The 14,682-nt window shown below is 40.0% G+C and overlaps 1 protein-coding gene across 1 annotated transcript; it reads left to right on the top strand.

The window, feature by feature from the left end:
• The first annotated feature begins 5,842 nt into the window (after positions 1-5,842).
• tkta (transketolase a) lies at positions 5,843-14,428 on the top strand. The gene is made up of 14 exons (XM_069143248.1): positions 5,843-6,084; positions 7,754-7,871; positions 7,955-8,068; positions 8,171-8,268; positions 9,057-9,248; positions 9,435-9,553; positions 9,725-9,921; positions 10,078-10,242; positions 11,691-11,847; positions 12,328-12,458; positions 12,571-12,654; positions 12,773-12,866; positions 13,187-13,309; positions 13,975-14,428. The coding sequence occupies exons 1-14, from the start codon at positions 5,978-5,980 to the stop codon at positions 14,160-14,162; spliced, it is 1,887 nt and encodes a 628-aa protein (XP_068999349.1). The 5' UTR covers positions 5,843-5,977; the 3' UTR covers positions 14,163-14,428.
• Positions 14,429-14,682: the final 254 nt, after the last annotated feature.

A 14,682-nucleotide genomic window follows, 5' to 3' on the forward strand; every position in this document is an offset into this window, starting at 1 on the left:
ATTCTTATTTGAAGCATTGTCATCATGACTACAACGTCTTATCGGAATCAGATTTATCGTCCAAATTTCTCCACAGTCTTTACGAAATAAATTATATGAGTCTGGACTGACATATGTAAACTGAAACTTGACTGGTTGGCGCAGGCAGACATGAGGCAGTAATTTTAGTTCTACTCTTTTCCACTTGCTGTTGTTGACCTGGTTCCTCTCTACTGATGATTTCCCTACAAATACAGCCATACGGCAGTGAAGATGGTGAAAATAACAGTTATATGTTTCAGTGTTCATTCACATGGAAAAGTTGATGCGCATGTACAGTATCTCTGTGTTTCTGTTTTTACTGATTTTGTTTTCAAACTCTACTTCTATCTTATTCTTCAATCCCAGTCAGTAATTCCCAGGAGAGAAGCGCAATGCAGTTCAAAATCACTGAAAATAGACTAAAAACACAGACAGAGGGTGCAGTGGCCCCCAGTGACCAGGGTTGCCATTTGGCTCAGTACAGCAGTCTGCCCCCACCTTTGATTTGATCTGCCTCCTGTTTTACCAAACTCGCTCAACCAAAATTAACTTTTTTTTATTATGTTACATAATTTTTAAGAATTTAGATGAATCATTTTACAGCAGGAGTTTGATCATAGGACTATTTTGATTTTTACAGTACAAGATAAAGGAACTTTAGCATTTTAATTTCCTAGTAGGTTTTTTTTTAATTTTTAATTAAAAAAAAAAATTATGTTATTTCTCAGAAGATCCCCATGAAGATGCTCTGTACTGAATAGTTTATACTAAATGCATAAAAAAAACAGACAAATATAATCATGCACAGAGCAGGCCTTTGGTTCTTATCACCGCTGTGGCAAAAGTCCTTTGTAAACATTGTTTTTGGCCAACCTCTAAGGGGATTATGATGTGTTGACTCAATAAAAACGCAAAATGCGTTTAGTTTACATATGCAGTTTACAGTGAACATCTGTTGTATTTTTTATTTGCACTTAGCTTTTACTCAATGTCCTTTATCCCTCAATTTCACCCTCTCCCGCACCCCCTCCCTCCCTCACTTACTGCAGCTCTTTTTAAATCAGATTGAAATAAATCTACATGAGCGCTTCACTCGTGTTCATAAGCTGAAAAACTGCTATTTTCTTTCCAGCACTTTTCTCATTTAATCTCAGTCTCATTGAGCACTTCAGTTTTTCTCTCCACTGGCTGCATTTAGAAATCTATTTCTTTAATTTTTGCTCTCACACAGTGACAAAAAGACTTGAAACTATTTTTAATATGACCACATGTGACTTGATATCTGTTATCCGGGTCTGAACATGCATATAAAACCTGGTTATTACTGCAGCACATTCATGTGCACTGATGCAACAATCAGTGCTTTTGCATGTTTATGAGAGCTGTGTGTACATTTGTGTGTGTGTGTGTGTGTGTGTGTGTGTGTGTGTGTGTGTGTGTGTGTGTGTGTGTGTGTGTGTGTGTGTGTGTGTGTGTGTGTGTGTGTGTGTGTGTGTGTGTGAGAGGGAGTGTGTTGGAGGAGCTGCTTGAAGGAGAGCAGTAGTGATGGAGCCTGAAAGCCCTGCAGCGCAGCTGTTCTCCTAGTGCATCGTCAACTTCACTGCTGAGCCCACAACACACGCTCAGCCTTAACCCCTGCTCACACACAACTCCTCTTCGCTCAGAATCTTCCTCTCTCTTTGTTGTCTCTCCTTTTTCTCTTCATCCACATCCTCCGCTTGTCTAAAGCTCTCCTTCTGAATCTTTATATCTCGCATCCTGAAATAGTTAATTTAATCTTCTGCGCTTTAATCATCTCACCTAATCAGTGATTCCATCTCTATGCCATGGCCATGTATTGACATCTCTCTTTGCGTTTCTCTTCTTATTTTTCCAAGCATGCCCCTCAACCTAACCCAGACCCCTACTCTCAGGATGATTCTGCTATATGACTGATTGCTCCGTTGATAATTCAATCACAAGTCCTCTGCTGTTGTCTCATGCACTGTCAGTGGGTGGGGCCTTTGGGTGACAGACAGCTCTCAGATAGAAGGGCATGGACCATGTCATAATGGTGACTGCAAAGCGATTTAAGGAAATGGAGTGATAAGAGCAGAGTGGAAAAGGCTCAAGCCTGAAGGAGCAACTGGCATTAAAGCGATGTATCAAGATTCATGGATGTGTGTGTTTGTGTGTGTGTGTGTGTGTGTGTGTGTGTGTGTGTGTGTGTGTGTGTGTGTGTAAGAGTGAGAGAGATTTTATGCATATGAATGTGAGAATATTCCTGAGTTTATTTTTGTGTGCAAGTGTGCACATGTCAGCATGCCCCAATACATGTGCACATATGTAGCAGTGTACGTGTGTGTACGTGCGTGTGTACGTGCGTGCGCGCGTGTGTGCGTGCGTGCGTGTGTGAGAGAGAGTGCATCTGTGCTACTTCTAAAATCCCATTAATCATTCAAGGCCAACAATGCTGAGCACATTTTAGTTTGCCTGACTTCTGCATCATCTTGGTGCAACTACACACACGTTGTGTGTTATATTAAGACATTGTTTCAAAAGTGGTGGCTTGCTCCTCTTTTTCAGCCAGAGATTAAAAATAGAAACATTCATGCTCTCTGAATGTACTTTCCCTCCAGGAAGTGTGCAGTTGTGGGTGTCAAACATTGGCTGAACACCATCACGTGGCATTGTCTTCCCAGGCTTCAATTGGCTAGCACCTGTGGGGCTCTGTGAAGAAAAGCTTTTCTGACAGGGCCCAGGAGCCCAGAGGAGTTTCTGGAAACTGGGAGAAGGACAATGATGGTAGAACCAGGATAGCAGTAGGGGGCTTGAGAGATGGCATCAGCATGCCAGTGAATGTAGAGGTGCTGGGACGTGACCTCCCAGCAGCAGCGATCCACAGAGATGATCACATGTCTGTAGCGGTTCAGAGGAAAATGAATGAGGGGCAGGGGAGGGCGATGATTTGCAGCAATGACACTCAGCAAGCACGTGTTGTGATCATGCAAGTTCAGATGATTGTTAAATCTGTTGTCATCTATAGAATACTTTACATCTTTGTCTTTGTTTTCATTCTTTGAGGTGATGACTTAAAACATCTTTCTCATAGTAATTTGACATCAAATATTGATTCCGTATTAAATGATATGTTTGCACAATAAGACAAACAACTAGTTATTTTGTTGAATAAATGTTATAGCTCAATTGTTTTTTCTTAAGTTATTGCCCAGTACACTGAAGGAAAATGTCTCATAAACCATTTTTATGGCAGCTATCGTGCAGCATTTATGGGGAGACAGCATCCTCTGGTGTTTAATGTTTGGAATACACTTGGCCAGAGATGAAAGGACATTCAAAATGGAGAGTAGTGACTGTTCCAGCATCTCATGCAGATCTTTCCATATGATGACTCACTTGTGTCTGCATTTTTGTTGACCTCTCATGACAAGCAAGCTACACTATTGTTTGATCTAAGCTCCAATGAAATACATTGTAGAATGAACTAACAGTGTTCATTAAAACTTGATTGTATTATATCCCCATTGCTCCATGACAAGAATGACATAGTATATTAGTTTTGATTGTACCGCTCTCTTCTGTCCAATGGAAGTTTCTGGACTGTACCACATGACCAGTTGTAGATTGAAACAACTCTAATCTCTGAGCAGTGTGCACCGCCTCTTATCACTGCACACTGAAAGCATTGAAACATGATCTCTCTCTGATATTATAACAGTACACTGCACACACACACTGCGCGCGCACACACACACACACACACACACACACACACACACACACACACACACACACACACACACACACACACACACACACACAAACACACGCATTCAAAATCAATGCCGAAATATCTCCTCACATGACTAACCTTTTCTATGATACTACGTGCTTCAATATATTTTGTAAATGGTCCAGTCAGGAAGCCAGAAGGTATATTTCTGTCTTGAAAATATCACAATCACCAAACTGTCCTAGACAAAGGGGTGCACCGAGCTTCCATTTGCCATATATTTCACTGATGCTTGTCAACTTACAAATCAGATACGGCAAGTGACCAGTGGAAACAGGTCAAATGTACTATGAAAGACTATCCTCTAGATGGCAGGCCAACCCTCCCCATAATGATAATTCCGTCAGCTGTATGCAATGCTTTGTGCAAAAACAGCAAATCAAACATAAAAGATGTGACCCAAAAGTATTCTATTATTCGTCGAATAATTTATATGATAATTGCAACTTCCTTTTACAAAATTTGCAGACATTGTGTGCAAGACCTTTGATTTTGGATTTGGCATTCACATTTGATTTCATACAATATACAATGAAATGATAAATGATATAAAAGGATACATATGTACTGCATATTTGGTGGAGTATGATGTCATTATCGTGTATCTGTACAATTATAAATGCTATTTCAAATTGTTTACACAGTTAATTTTCAATTTTGGACAAAAAAAAAGAGTTTCAGATATTTGAATATCATTTTCAAGGCAAGCAGCTCTCAAAGTTAAGAGACTATAAGTGCTTCAGTGCACTATAACTATTTTACCCTCCGGGTAATTCAGAATTAACTCTGAGTAGAGAGGCCCAGGCTTGTATATCAGGTCCATGAGGTCGGTTGCAGACTAACTTAGAGGAAAGAACAAAGTGTTCTCAGTCTGTCATTAAGCTCACTGAGCAGTTGATGCTGAGCTCTGACCTTTTCTCGAATAAATCTCCACCTTAGGAGTTTCCACCACCGCCACCAAAAAAACTGTTTTCTTTTTCTTTCTCTTCTCAAATTCAAATACCAATTTGCTTTATTGGCATGGTCATTATTATCACAGTGGGGTAATAACTGCAAAGTTTACAGTGAAAGTGTATTAATTCAAAATATAAGAAAAGATAAAACTCACTTTCACATTTCTACACTATAAACACATTGCAACATATATATTACATATTATACAGCTTCATTTATATACCATATTTACAAGAAATCCAATACTGAAGACAATTTATGACTTTTTCACTGTTTCTTTTGTTCTCTCATGCACTTTACTTTAGGGGCTGAAATGATTTTGATCACAAGGGTAACAGCCTTTACAATTCACTATAATTGCATAATTAATGATGGGAAGAATTTGGACAGCTTATATTTAGTTTTTCTGTCCTATTTAGCCAGTATTTATTTTGCAAATAAGAAGCTTTAAAAAAAAAAAAAAATCGAACTCTTCTTTTATCTCACATTCTCTCTTTATTCTTTTTCCCTGTTTTTCCTTCCTCTTTTTTTTCTTTTTTTTAATTCTCTCTTTGTCACTCACATTATCCTTTTTCTTACTTGCTCAATTTCTAATAAAAACAGATTAGGGCCTGTCCAAACATGGGCTTTAGCCATCAGAATAGGGTGTTTGGTATAAGTCAATAACAAAGAACAATCATCCATCGCATTTGAATTATTAGTTTGGGCAGTAAAGCCACAGGAAATCAGGGTGAAGTGCTTCAAATGACCAACCCTCCCCCCAGTTATCCAGACACCACTTGCACACACACACACACACACACACACACACACACACACACACACACACACACACACACATATACATAACTGTGAAAAAAATTTCCAACATCCCAGCCTCACAGTAGCCAATGGGATGACTGTTATTATATTTTAGCAACAACACCCAACCCACGTCACCGGGTTCCCCCTCCTCTGTGTGTGTGTGTGTTCTTATGTTCTTGTGCATCTATGTGTCTGCATGCCAGCCAGGATATATCCAGCATCTCCTCCATTCTCTCTCTCTTTCTCTCTGCCTCTATCACTCACACACACACACACACAGACACACATACAGGTGCTGCTCTTTGCAACCCTCTCTTCCACACACACATTCAAAACACACAAACTCAACAGAGGATTGTTGTTGGTCCACTTTTCTTGTGCTGTAGAACCTAACATTTTGCCTTCATGGAGGATTACCACAAGCCTGACCAGCAGACCGTGCAGGTGCTGAGGAACATCGCCAACCGCCTCCGAATCAACTCCATCAAGGCAACGACTGCAGCTGGCAGCGGGTGAGTTTCCTCCTCTAATTCTCACATGAGCTCTAGTTTACGCATGTGAAAGCAGTGTATATAAAACATTAACAATGGTGAACTTAATATTTCTTTGCATCATGCACAGATGAGCTACACCCATTGAACTCTGCACACACGCAGATGCAAGTGAAGGGCCAAAGGAACAACGTGTCCTGCCTTTGTGCTCCTCCTTTGAGCCATTGAATGACTTAAACATCAACATTTTCTTGATAATTTTTTTTTAATTGTTGCTCTGACTCTTTTATCATTTAACTGAATGAAAGGAATAGTCTACACTATGCATATTTCTATAACCTTCTGCTTTACAGAAATATTTTTAAATACACACCATGCAGCACAAAAAATTATACTTTTGAGTGCAAAGTACTTAACATGCATAACTGTGGAACACTTTAATCACAGCTGACATATAAAGTGATTAATTTAATCTTCTAAAATGATTGGATTTTCATATTCTGGGGAATTCCTGAAAAATGCATATGGTCTTTGGTGCATTTTGGTTACTATAAAATCTCATATTACATTACCGGGTAAATATTGTCTGTGACTTCTGACAATATTTCTCAGTGCAGCTTTGGACACAATAGACTGCCATGTGGTGGGTGAGTGGTGTGTTGCAAGAGACTGAGGTTTGCGTGGTTGTTGCAATCGTAACAATCGTTTTCAATGGGAAAGGGATTCTACGATTTTAATGATAAGCTGAAATCTTGAATATAAGCCGATAGTGCATATGTGTTAACAAAGCACCCAGTTTGTGAAATAAATATCTCTGATTATGATTTTTTAGAATTTCATTTGTTTGTCAAACCCAAAATCTTTTTGATATTTGAAAAATGAACGGAATATACATGTAGGAGTTTCAATCCTCTTTGAACAAATCTACCATCAAACAGAGATAGGAACAGAAAGCACTAAACACTAAAAATATTTCAAACAATGTTGCTTGACCTAAAATGTTATCAACCTTATGAATGTTTATAACTAACTCAATAACCCCAAAAGGCTACTTTTACATGTGGGAAACGTCAGTAATGAGCCACTGACTCCAGCGAGTACTTGGTGATGGAAGTTAGTTAGTCTTTCAACACAATGTCTCTCTGAAATGATTGTTTTAATGCCATAATTGTTCTCATTTTGACGATGTGATAGCATTTACAATCGACTTTCTGAATGTAGGAAGTGTACTTGCAGTTGCTGGTGCCCTCTGTGGTTGTCTTTATAGTTTAACAAAGGGTCTTCTTACAGATTTTGTGAATTCATTTCCAACAGTTCAACTGCCTTTTTTGATAGGTCTGCACTGTGCCATATAGAAATCATAAAGACTGTCACTTCTTTTTATACTACTGCTAAGGACTTACAGTACATGTGCTGTTTAAAAATTACTGGATTTTTTTTTTTCTGGATAAATTCGCAGAATGATTACCTGACCTGCATCTACACAAAAAAAATATGCAATGACACTATATAATAATGAGACAGTAACATCACTTTTAGTGTAGTACTTTTCATTGGAACTTCTTCACAATATGCTCCCAATAAGAAACATGGTCAAGTTAAAGAAGTCTGTGTGTGTCTTTGTTTCTAGTGTACATTTCTGTGTGAATATGTAGTCGTGGGTGACAGCGTCCTCTCCTATTTTATGCAGACACCCCACATCATGCTGCAGTGTGGCAGAGATCATGTCTGTGCTTTTCTTCCACACTATGAAGTACCGTCCTGACGACCCAAGGAACTTCAACAGCGACCGCTTCATCCTGTCCAAGGTGGGAATCAGTCTGGACATCTGGGAGTTTGTGTATCTAAATGACATTTTGAATTGTGATTTTTCTTTTCTTTTGTCTTTTAGGGTCATGCTGCTCCTGCCTTGTACTCCATGTGGGTTGAAACAGGTTTCCTAAAGGAAAGCGAGCTGCTGAGTCTGTGCCAGGTTGACTCTACCCTAGAGGGCCACCCAACCCCAGTAAACTGTCACATACTATAACACATTTTAGGAATCAAACAGTAAATCAACAACCATTCTGTCCCCGAATAATGTTTTATTCATGTGATTTGTGCATTTCAGAAACAGCAGTTTGTGGATATAGCTACAGGATCTTTGGGGCAGGGTCTTGGTGTGGCCTGTGGAATGGCTTACACTGGGAAATATTTTGACAAATCTAGGTAATCCCGCACAAATGTGCACGTCACTCAAACTCTTAATCCATTTTGCCTGCAGATTTAAATCTCTTAAAATGCTTAAAATTGACTGTTTTTTATCTGGTGTACAACACAAATATTCACAATATTTTGGAGTCCTGATACATTTTTTTGGGTGTCTTTAAATTCTAGGTTTGCATCCCGCATCCTTTTAGTGTCTTTTGATTCGGATTTTTCACTTTTCTGTGGGTGTGTACTGCAGCTACATGCTCTACTCTCACAATTCTTCTGCTCTAATAATCACAGCCGCAGCAGTCAGATCTCAGTTATTTTTACCATCTGAGCAGATTTCATGTCAGAATCAAATTTGGATATTGTGCTTTCAGCCATGTATTTTTTTTAAATCAATTTTTCTAAATAATTATCAAAACGTGATTTAATTTGACTTTTTTGGTTTCATCTCATCTGGTAATATTTGAGACAAATCAATAACTAAATAACAATAAAAAAAAAATAAAAAAAAATGTTTGTCCTCTTTAAATGTTTCTGCTTGGGTCTTATGGGTGATTTGTGTTAGAAGCAGGTGTGAATCCACATCTTGAGAGGCCTCGAGAAGCTTTTATCATGTCACAGCTGACTATCAACATAACTGTCAGACAATAGAAAGAGAATCAGTCTGACTGAGATATGCTTCCTCTCGCAAGCACAACACCCCACCCTCATCCAAATATACACCACACACACACACACACAGATATCAACAGAGAGAGATACGCACTAATCGTATAATCTTGTCTTCTTCTTTACCTCAGTTACCGCGTGTACTGCCTGCTAGGGGATGGCGAGATGTCAGAGGGTGCTGTCTGGGAGGCCTTGTCATTCGCTTCCTACTACCAGCTTGACAACCTGGTGGCCATCATGGACATCAACCGTCTAGGCCAAAGTGACCCTGCACCCCTGCAGCATCACGTAGAGAAATATCAGAAGCGCTGTGAAGCTTTCGGGTAACAGTGCATCTTGAAAATTGATACTGACATAGAGGCTGGTGTCAGTGTGGTATATGTGGTTGGGGATTACATTTACTGGATACTTTCCTGCTGTGTCCATATTATCTAACATATCTAATGTATGTGTGTGTGTGTGTGTGTGTGTGTGTGTGTGTGTGTGTGTGTGTGTGTGTATGTACATAGCTGGCATGCCATCATTGTAGACGGGCACAGTGTGGAAGAGCTTTGCAAGGCTTTGAGCCAGCCACGCCATCAACCCACTGCCATTATTGCGAAAACCATCAAGGGCAAAGGCATTCCAGGTAATTGTTTTTCATTCTTCACTCCCGATCTGAAAAAGCACTGCCATTGCTGTTGAACAAATTATATGCAAAATGACACTGCATCAGCTTTCCCGTCTGAGTGGTAACCCATTTACCACCATAAACAATGTTTACATCTCTTAATGTAATGTCACGTTTGTGTGGTTGCAGCTGCGGAGGATAAGCTGGGTTGGCATGCCAAAACTCTGCCCAAAGACATGTCTGAGGTGGTTATGAAGGATCTGCAGAGCCGTATCATGAATAGCAGCAAACACCTGTACCCACCTTCCCCCGTCGAGGACTCCCCACCGGTCAGTCTGAGAAACATCAGGATGCCGAGTGCACCCAACTACAAGGCTGGAGAAAAGGTTGGTCACCTGTATACAAACAAAGACCTTATGTACATTATATCCTTATCCTTTAAACTTAAATACTCTTGTGTAAACACTCCACTGGTGCAAATAAATAAATGCTATTTAGACTAAGATTTACAGACAATTTTTGATTTGGCTCTTTCTTTATAGATTGCCACACGGAAGGCGTATGGAATGGCTTTGGCCAAGTTGGGCCGCTACAATGAACGTGTTGTGGCCCTTGATGGTGACACCAACAACCTCACCTACTCAGAGATCTTTAAGAATGAGCATCCCAACCGCTTTGTTGAGTGCTACATTGCTCAGCAGAACATGGTATGATCCCTGATGACTCTCCAGATATAAGCCTTTTAACAATTTATTCTTACATGACAAATATTTATCAACAAAGCCGTATATTTTCTACCTATGGTATTTTTTAGTCTAATGCGCTCAATGTTTTCTTTTGTTTTTTTTACTTTTTTACTTAAAAACACATTTCACAGGAGTGATTTCTTTGAGTAAATTGCTCTTAATTAACTCTGACTGCTCTCGAGCACAACCTTACATGTCACAGCTGTGAGCCTGAGCTTGTGGTATTAAATTATGCATAGCTTGTCTATGCGTAATGTAAGGATGGGCAAGGGCACAGCCGTTGTTCCTCTTTATATTTATTGTGGCAGTTGCTGGTTAGAAAACACCTTTCCTTTGTCTCCTTTGTCATTATTCTATGTGAACTTAATGTGGAGAGAGGCAATCAGACGCTAATTCCTTGTCCTGTCATGGTTCCAGCAGCAGCCAGCTCAGATGTAGGTCAGGCATGTGTGTGATGATAAGCAGTCATGACAAGTGAATTCATAAGTAAAATATTAATCAGTGCAGAGGGTGGGGCCATCTGGCTGAATGCATGAGAAAAGTCAAAAGTTGAAGGGTGCAACAACTGCAGCTGATAGAAATTTGACAAAAATATGGAGTTAGGAGACTGACACTATAACATCTAACATTTGATTTGTTGTTGAATTTAGTTTTATTGTTTATAGACAAGGAGTGTGGTTTTTTTTATCGCATCAGTAAGAATGTATCTAGCATCAGATATCCAGATTGGATAAAGCAAGGGAGTTGTGGGACTGTGGAGAGTTACAAAGACAGGACAGAGGAAATTATTTGTATGAGGAGGTATGCTACTGATTCTACCCATATGGTAAAATAAGCTCCAGAGGTTTATGGAGAGCTCCTCTCACTGACTCTTGACTTAAAGTGGTCTTTGGTTCAAAGAGGCTTTCAAATATGGTTTCTGCTGCAGATATTTGACCCTCTGGGGGATCTCTTTGCGATCACGTTCGTGTGACCTGTGTCTGTTTAATTTCTCACAGGAAGGTTAATCCTCTTGAGCGCTTGTGTAGATACTACTACTAATAATATTATAATAACAAATTATTTGTATAGAACCTTTCATACAAGAAATGCTGCTCAAAGTGCTTTACAGCTAGAAAATTACATGCAGTGTTTCACATAAAAACAGCTATAAAGGAACATTTAAAAATATAGAAGATAAGAAAAAAATTGATGAATGAGAACAGATAAAATGCATAATATTAGACACAATAGAGTTAAAATATAAAATAAAGCAATAAAGTAATATGCATTTTAAAGGTGCGGTAGTTCAAGTGCGGGCAAGTGCAAGAGAGCTTCAAGAGTAGCTAAAATAAAGAGCCAAAGTAAAGAGATATGTTTTGAGCTTTCTTTCTTTTTGTTACAAAAAAAACAATCATTTTCTTTCCCAGGTCAGTGTTGCCATGGGATGTGCTGCTCGTGAGAGGAACGTTGTATTCGCGTCTACTCTTGCTTCCTTTTTCACTCGGGCCTTTGACCAGCTTCGCATGGCAGCCATCTCAGAGAGCAACATCAACCTGTGTGGCTCCCACTGCGGTCTGTCCACTGGTTAGTAGACTGCTGCTAATGAGCCAAGCACCACAACCCCCTTTACACTTCTCACCAAACCCTCACCTTTATTCCATCACACAGAATCCAAGCACTTCACAGCACCTGGTTTCTCACACTAAATTCACAGTATCCCTAATAAATGTATGTCAATGTACATAAGGAATCTGTGTATGTTTGTGAGTATGCAGTTGCTGCAACCCTTTCGTCTCTCTTTCCCTCTAATGCTGATTTTTTTCCCTTACAACTTACCCCCCTTGGTGTTCCAGCTATTACTCAATCCTCCCCTTTTTCTCCCTTCGTGTCAACCCTGGAAGCTGTCAGCAGGGAACCAAGTGTCCCTCTGTTAGTGCAGGTACACTGCATGCAGTCTAGCTTTATGTCCATGCATCTGCATGCATCAGCTCACCTAAGTTGATAAAGTTGGAGGATCTCCTCAAGGTTGGATGTATAAGTCAACTATAAATGTGCATGTTACAGGGGAGGAAGGCCCTTCTCTGATGGGTCTAGAGGACATGGCTATGTTCAGGGCCCTTCCCACAGCAACCATTTTCTATCCCAGTGACGGTGTGTCTACAGAGAAGGCTGTGGAGCTGGCTGCTACCACAAAGGTATTTAAAATACAACTGCAGAGTTATGGCTTTCCCAAAGGATCAGAGGAATATTTATCTGTTACAAAAGTGTCATTTTGGTAATGCTTTTGTCATTTTCCTGATCATTAAGGGTGTTTGTTACATCCGAACCAGCCGCCAAGACAGTGCCGTCATCTATAACAGCAATGAGGACTTCCATGTTGGACAGGCAAAGGTGAGAGGTTCTTTCTGCTTACAGACACTAGGGTGCATTAAGAAAATAGGAAATTATTGCAGAATAAAACACAACGGAAACGTGAATTTAAAACAGAGGATACCATTCTCTTTGGCAGGTGGTGTACCAGAGCAAAGAGGACCAGGTGACTGTGGTGGCAGCAGGAGTGACTTTGCATGAGGCCCTTGCTGCAGCTGAACATTTAAAGAAAGGTACAGTACAATAAAATATGGATTTTGATCATAATTTATGATTATATAGGACATATCCAGAAGATTAAGATTAAAGTTATTACTAAAGTTATTATTAAAAGATAGACAGACAGACAGACAGACAGACAGACAGACAGACAGACAGACAGAGAGCAGATTATTTAACAAATTCATGGAAAATTTGTCACTAATAATATGAACATACTGGCAATAACATACTGGCCACAGGAACTATAAATTGTGAAATCATTACAACATCCTTGTTAATGATATCAAGTATGTTTATGTATTGTATTCCTTTACGAAAATCATTTTTATAGAGAGGATCTCTGTCAGAGTCATTGATCCCTTCACAATCAAACCACTGGATTTCAAAACCATCATCGACCACACACGTGCCACCAGGGGCCGAATCGTCACTGTCGAGGACCACTACTATGAGGGTAGGTTTTCATAAAGGTTGTTCATACTGCTCAGCTTTTGCATATTGTATGACCACTGTCAACCCAGCAGCAAAAAGCTCCTTAGCATAATGCAGCTTCGACCCTGTCATTGGTCCACATCCTCGGGTGTGTTGTCGTGGCATGTTTCCATTGGTTCAGCTATGGAGATGCAATGTGGTGGCATTTGCTCATTGGTTGAGCCGAGGCTGCCTGTTGTGCGTCCTCATTGCAGGCAAGGTATTGGTAATGTGGTGCATTTTGTAAGTGCTAGAGCCAGAGAGGCAGAGAGCTGTCAGACTTCCTTAGCTGAGCATGTGCCCATGGGGCTGACTGTGACCTAGATAGCACAGACAGCCATGCCCTGTGCCTGATAAGAGAAAGGGGATGGGCGATGGCAGGGACTAGACTGGACAAAGGAAATTCAGCAACTGTAATCCGTCTGATATTGTGTATCATACATTTTACATCTGGACCAGTTGTTGTTCAGTGGTCAAGGCGATATTTTTCACAATCACTTGTAATGTTTTCTTGTACTTATATATTTATGTGTTGTGTGTAAAAAGGTAAAAAAAAATGTTTGTCTAATAGAATTCTTAAGGTGATTGGTTACCCATCATCCTTCTTTCCTTTTCATCTTTTTCATGTGATAAACTGTGGTTGCACAGGTGGTCTTGGGGAGGCGGTGTCCTCGACAATGGTCAATGAGTCTGGCTTCAATCTGCACCGACTGGCCGTGTCCCACATTCCCCGCAGTGGCAAACCTCATGAGCTGCTCAAAATCTATGGCATCGACCGTGATGCCATCACCCAGGCCATCCGCAAGATGCTCAGCAGCTCTACCAATGCCAAGTAACTTTCTCCCTGCCCCACCCATCTATCTGATTACACCCCTACAGATGAGGATAAGCAGTCAAGTATGTTTTTGATTCACATGACACCCAGCTCTTTATATTCATTCACTGTGAATACCCCAAACTGTGTACTAAAGTAGTGTGATTTTGTGCCGTACACTTTGAAGTAGAGTTCCACATTTCCTTTCCTTTTGTGCATTCATCACCTCATTCACAAAAACAGAGACACACATATCCTCACTCATAAAACTCCATGGATCCTGTTCAGTCATAAAAATGTGGCCATAACTGACTTTGTCATTAGTGGATGCTCACTGTACAAAACAATCCAATATTACATGTTCAACATGACTACTGTGTGATGCTCTCGTGTTTTTTAAATGCTCTTTGATTAACTTCATTCAACTGAAAATGGTTTTGATATTGTTCTGATGTAGCTCGTAAAACTGGGTGGGGCATAGTTTTAAAGTAGGTGTTTCTTATGACAACAGTGTCAGAAAGAAGCTAAATGAGTTGTTGTTT

This window comes from Embiotoca jacksoni, unplaced genomic scaffold, assembly GCF_022577435.1.
Source record: "Embiotoca jacksoni isolate LCO1_2020_lvr unplaced genomic scaffold, fEmbJac1.0.p SCAF_1, whole genome shotgun sequence".
In the NCBI taxonomy this organism is placed as follows: Eukaryota; Metazoa; Chordata; class Actinopteri; family Embiotocidae; genus Embiotoca; species Embiotoca jacksoni.

Bases quoted from the DNA above. Each gene is read 5' to 3' on its own strand.
- tkta (XM_069143248.1), top strand. From the start codon at position 5,978: ATGGAGGATTACCACAAGCCTGACCAGCAGACCGTGCAGGTGCTGAGG. The intron at 9,554-9,724 runs GTAATTGTTTTT...GTGTGGTTGCAG, and splicing joins CAAGGGCAAAGGCATTCCAG to CTGCGGAGGATAAGCTGGGT. The intron at 10,243-11,690 runs GTATGATCCCTG...TTTCTTTCCCAG, and splicing joins ACATTGCTCAGCAGAACATG to GTCAGTGTTGCCATGGGATG.